This window comes from Hemitrygon akajei, chromosome 25 (genome assembly GCF_048418815.1).
Source record: "Hemitrygon akajei chromosome 25, sHemAka1.3, whole genome shotgun sequence".
NCBI lineage: Eukaryota > Metazoa > Chordata > Chondrichthyes > Myliobatiformes > Dasyatidae > Hemitrygon > Hemitrygon akajei.
Window position 1 is genome coordinate 57,260,981 of NC_133148.1, and position 6,192 is coordinate 57,267,172.

The window sequence follows — 6,192 nt, forward strand, 5'->3', positions numbered from 1 at the left end:
GATCTGGATTATCCAGACATCAAAAATAGCAATAACCTTCTTTATTTCATCTTTTGTGGTTGACTGGGTTTGCAGAGACCCCTCCTGAATTTGGCTTGACATTGAAGATTCAAAAGCAATGTACAATCTTATAATTTGCTTTTCCTTAATAAGATGAAACTTGTTAAGGAGTATTCTCGTAATTCAGTAACGATCAATACTGTCAGCGCTTGGAGGGCGATGCGACAAATTGAGGGCAACGCAGCAAAAATATCACCTTTCACTCCAGTAGCCGACAGTCCAGATTTTCAGGCAGGCGTAATGATTACTGCATTTAAACTTGGTATTTCTAAGGATATTTGCCATCTAGGAGATTTCTTTGATGAAGTAATGATGATGTGTTTTAGTCAAATAGTACATAAATTTAACATACTCAAGAAGGATCTTTTTCGTTTCCTTCAGATATGAGATTCTATGCAGAAAAAAAATATCATTGCAAACTGATTTCTAACGTTCTGTCATTGAAAATAGAGTGTTTTATTCTATGAGTGAAGTCTCCATTAGAAGGTTTTACCACATCCTGAGGGAATGTTCTTGTGGGAAAGCTGAGCAATTGTGAATACACTGGGAGGAAGAGCTGGACGTAGAAATTAGAGCGGAAACATGGGAAGACATCTGTGATAATGCAACGAAGATTTCTGATTGCAATGGAACTAAAGGATTACAGCTCAACATTCTGCATAGGGCCCATTTGATTCCAGATCGTATCTCGAAATTTAAGACGGGGTTTTCTCCAAAGTGTTCTAAAGGTAAAGAAAATGCTGGAATTGTCATCTACTGTTTTTGGACTTGTCCCAAACTTCAGACATACTGGAGTGATATATTGGTTGAAATGGAAAATATTCTGAAGCTGGAACTTGAACTGGACCCTGTGCCTTTCCTGTTCAGCTTACCCAGCAGTCGTATTATGAATGCACATCAGAAAAACAGAACTTTTTGGCATTTTGACTTTTTGTGCGAGGAAGAGCATTTTACTTCATTGGATATCCGAGAAGGCCCCTAGATATTTTGTTTGGCTTAAATTAATCATGGAATACATTCCTTTGGACTTTTTAACATGCACGGTACACTCAAAAACAAATAGTTATCAATTTGTTAAAAATGAGAGCCTATTTTGCAGTGTATAGATGTAAACGTACCTGCTATACAAATAAAGTGTTTTGTATAGGATGTTGTGATGATGTCTATATTTTGATGGAAGTACATTTGCGGGATCGGACGGCATCCCAGGCGGGTACACAGGATGTGCGCGGCACAACTGTCAGGTGTATTTACAGTCATTTTAATTTCGCCTTCTCCCAATGTAGAGTGCAGTCGTGAGTCGAAACAGTGGTCATTGACCCTCTACCTAAAAAGGCCAAGGTATCATCTCCGAACGATTGGCGTCCTGTTGAATCCTGCTGTATAATAAGCAAATTATTTTATTGCCTGGTCAGGGACAGCGCCTGTAGCATGCTACCACCCTCACTGAACCCCCGGCAGTTCGCCTATCGACATAACTGACCAATAGATGATGCAGTAGCCACAACTCTACACCCCGTCCTTACACATCTAGAGAAGCGGGCTTCTTATGAATGAATGTTGTTCTTTGACTAAAGTTCAAACTTGAAAAACATAATTCCAGTTTCGAAAAGAAGTGCAGAGACATCGGCTGTCACCCTGCCTTACGCAGCGGGATCCTGGACCTTCTGTCAGATCGTCGCAGGTGGTAAGAATGGGATCCCTCGCCAATATTCCTCTGACCTTCAACACACGCACCGCTATGTCTGTGTACGCAGCCTCTTCCTTTAATCTCTGTATACCAATTACTGTCTCCATACCCAGAGCTACAATCTGCTAATTAAATTTGCTGAGGACAGTACCCTAATTGACCTAATCTCAAACAATAATATGGGAGACGAAAGAGAAGAATGTGCCAGCATGACACAATGGAGTCAACGAAACAACTTATCTCCCAATGTCGCAGGGAAAAAAACGACTACAGGAAGAATAGAGACAGACTACTAACCACTATTAACATCAATGGGTCTTTAAAACTCATGTTCTTTGGCATATGCATCACTGAAGATCTGCCGTGATCAGTATATACCGGTTGTGTGATGAATAAGACAAACAGCGCCTCTTGCACCTCAGATGGTTGAATAATGTTGACCTCCAAATTCCAAGAACGCGCAACTCGTGCACAACTGAGTGCACCCTGGCTGGCTGCATCACTGTCTGGTGTTGGAACCGTACTTCCCCCAATCGGTGAATTCTGCAGACAGCACATCTGTAGATGTGACCTCCCAACTATTCACGACATTTGCAAAGAGAGGCGTGTAAAAAAGGGCCCAAACGATCATCAGAATCCCGAGACACGTCAAGCACAAAATGTTCCAACTGCTACCATCCGGGAAATGGGACCACAGCATAAAGTCCAGGAACATCAGGCTGCGGAACAACTTCCTCCACCAACCCATCAGATGGATTAAGTCATGCAGATACAATTGTATTTGTATGTTATTTTGACTGTACTGTTGTACAAAATATTTATGATAAATGATTATAAGTTGCACATTGCACATTTAACGGAAATGAAACGTGAAGATATGTACTCACGTTTATGTACGATATAGGTAATAAAGTGAATTCAATTCATTATCCAAATTAAAATATCTGTTGTTGAGGGAGATTTCTACAGGAAACTCTGCACTGGTTGTTTAATTCCTTTCTCTTTCTTGTCAACTACTTTACTTGCCTCCTTTAACTTTGGTGCACCCACCATCATTATGCCCAATCTATCACCCCCTCAGCATTTAGAAAAATCCAGTGTTCATCTTTTTCTAGCTTCAGCTCCTTAAAACGAAGTGTAAGAAACTGATATTGTCTGCATTTTGTCCATGAGCAGTCGTCAGTGATACTGGAGAACTCCGAGTCTTCCAATATCATGCATTTATTAAAGTCCCGATAATGATTCAGGCCAGGAACGCCGAATGCTTACTGTTTCCCATACATGCTGCGGGACCTGTTGAGTTAATACTGCAACTTTTCTGTGTATTGTGATCAAGTATTTTGCCTGGCATACTGACAGTTCATGCTGAACAAAATAAAGAATGAACAATAAAGAAACTACGGGGGAAAATAGTTGCTACTACATTTCGCATTATTCTAATCACGCCTAATATCGCTGAAACATCGAAGAAGCAATGTCTCAAGTTCCCTTTGTAACACTCTCAACTCCACCGACGGCCGCACCGCTTACCTCTACCTTTGTCGAAATTGTTCTTGTCAATCAGTCCATATCGCTTTTCAAAACAGGAAGATGCCGAAAATTGCTTTCGAATCGGCGAACCTGAGTTAGCTCTGACTTATCATAATTGCAATCTCCAATTGCCAGCAGTTTTAAACACCAAATCGCCGCGAGCAGATGCCTTATTTTCGTAGTCGGCGAAACTGTCTAAGCTATGTCTTTTCACGCTTTTTTTTATCTCCGATAAGCTCTGGCTAAAAGATGAAATAGCCGCGAGATGATGTCGAATGTACTCAATCGGCAAACTTGAGTGAGATACGACCTGAGACGCTTCGGATCTCCGACTGGCCGCAATTGAAATACATATTTCATGAATTTCCATTTCCAACAGTTCGCATATGTGATTGTTCATTGCATTGCCTAGCCCATATTTCATTAAAATAATAATGAATTTATTTACTTATGTATTTGTTTATTATTTCAGTCTTTCACCGTTGATTAATTAACTGTATAATTAAACTATTTATTATTTGCCTGTTTATTGGCTAAGAATTCAATACAGCTAGTGAGTTAGTACTCAAGATTATTAAAGAAAATCTTTAACTGCGGAGGTGCAATGAAATTAAAGCTCTTCTGGATATTTTCTGTGAGATCTCATCGAACCCCAATCTAATCAGAAAATCTAGACAAATCCACGTACAAGACTATTTAAACAAAAAAGAGCATTAGCCTTCCTTTCCGACTGTGGCAATTTGAATTTCCACTTTTTCCTTAACAATGATTTTTTCTCCAGTATCACCATTATTTAATAAATATTTTGCTTCGTTATTGTAGCTCTGCAGAGCAGTGCCTAACATTCGATATCATTAGTTTAATTTGCCTTGTGTATGCACCGAGCTTCTCTTTGATCCTTGTGTCCTCATTAATTCCAGTTTTCTTCAGGTAGAACAGAGATAATATTACAGTACAGCATAACAAGTAGTTAGTAGAGCACCGTGCGGTGCAGACCGATATAAATCACTTCATGATCCATCTAACGTTTCACCACATCCAGCAAATACTTTTTGTCTCCCATTTATTCTATATTGACATGGCAGCAATTCATTTGATGTCAATTTATCTGGCCCTACCTACAACATTTGATGCGTAGTCTAGAATTTTACAGGATGTTTGCATTGGAATTCTCCACGAACAGTAAGACAACTGCTCGTATAACTACTACTACTACTACTACTACTACTACTACTACTACTACTAATACTCCTACTGATGACGATAATGATGATGATAATAATAATAATAATAATAATAATAATAATAATAGTATTAAACATGATCCTCATCATCATCATCAACATCATGACAATAAAAATACAATACAACCCTGGACATCTCCGTAAAAGTGCCTTCCACTCAACTTACTTCAAAGCCGTGGTCTCTTGCGCTGCCCATTTTCACAGTGGCTATCAACTTCATTTCATCTAAAGCAGACACCCAGGTTGTCCAGACACGTGGACTCAAATAGAAAGATTGATATCGAATGTGAAAAATGTACGGTTGCCTGTTGTATACCTTCTTCAAGCACAGACAATTTGATTTTTTTTTTTGGCAGCAGATTTCTTCCCATCCACACATTCTGTAGAAGTAAAGTAACCACGGGGGACAAGTGCATGCAAGGCTTAATATGCCATCCTAGGCTGAGGGTGAGTCTGTCAGCTCGTCCCGCGTGCCTGCCTTCAAGATCACAGATTTCCATCACAAATGTATAAGAACTGAAAATACCAGGAAAACTCGGGGCACAAGTCTCAACATCAATAAATAACAAATAACTTTTTTTTTGAAAAAGCGTCCGGTTCAAGGCAGATGAGTCAGGCATCCATTGATAGGCCGCCTACGTCACACACGTTGAACGTTAGAAAGTCATGGGAGGGGCATATTCACCCAGTTCAAAGACACGAAACAGGTTGAAAAGCAACAACTGTCCCTCAACAAACTTGTTGTTAAAAGTTCACTGTCCAACTATGAAGTACATTCTGCCATAACACTGCAGGCCGTGAGTTCCATCTCTTCGTCACTTCGGCAAATTATCGTGTTGACAATGCGAGTCTTCTATTTGTTCACACTCTGGCTCTGCTTACGGCGTGAGTACCTTTCAGACATCCACAATACGTTTATTTTAAATCTATTTGCTCTCTCAGATATTCAAACCGCTTAGATTTTTTGGGTGGATCGTCGGTTTCTACAACTCACTTTTCTCCGTTTTTCTTTATTCCTAGGTTCATTGAGTCAGACGGTGACTCAGAACCCATCCATTGTAAACGTGAATGAGTGTCAGACTGCCACCATCACCTGCAGATTCCAACCTGGTTCATCTGGTGCATATCGCTTTCACACTGGAAAATTCTTCAGTTGGACCAACTCAGCGGCCGAACGGAAAGAAGTCACTCGCGGGGGCAGATTTGCTATTTGGATTAAGAAAACTGAAATGCAGTTTTCGTTGGAGATTCGAGATCTGCGAGTGGAAGACAGCGGCACCTATTACTGTCAAGCTGTGTACAAATGGAATGCAGCACTATGATGGGTTTCGGCTTTGCGCTGTGCAAAAAACTTCGCTGTAGCTGATTCCTGAGTCTGACAGAGCAGAATGGATCTGCGGGTTTGGTTCATATTACTTTCTTGCTATTAACACATCCTGCAATAGAGCTCACCGTCCGTTTTCTTTTCCTATTCATGTACAGTCTTTATGTTCTCACCTCGCTTATGTGTAGATGTTTTTGCCTACCCTGAGGTATGTGTCAATAAATGTCAACAGATAATTAAGAAATATACATTCTTGTTGCCAACTACAGAAGGAATCTTTCCAGAACACTTGGAAATGGAAAAAGCCATTGCTGGGAATCTAATTCTTGTTCGATTCTTTCATC

The 6,192-nt window shown here is 40.1% G+C and overlaps 1 gene segment (V, D, J or C); it reads left to right on the forward strand.

The window, feature by feature from the left end:
• Window positions 1–219: 219 nt before the first annotated feature.
• On the forward strand, window positions 220–5,846 carry LOC140716315 (T cell receptor alpha variable 38-2/delta variable 8-like). The segment is given in 2 exon segments: window positions 220–322; window positions 5,545–5,846. Coding segments are annotated over 2 exon segments (405 nt in total).
• The last annotated feature ends 346 nt before the right edge of the window (window positions 5,847–6,192 follow it).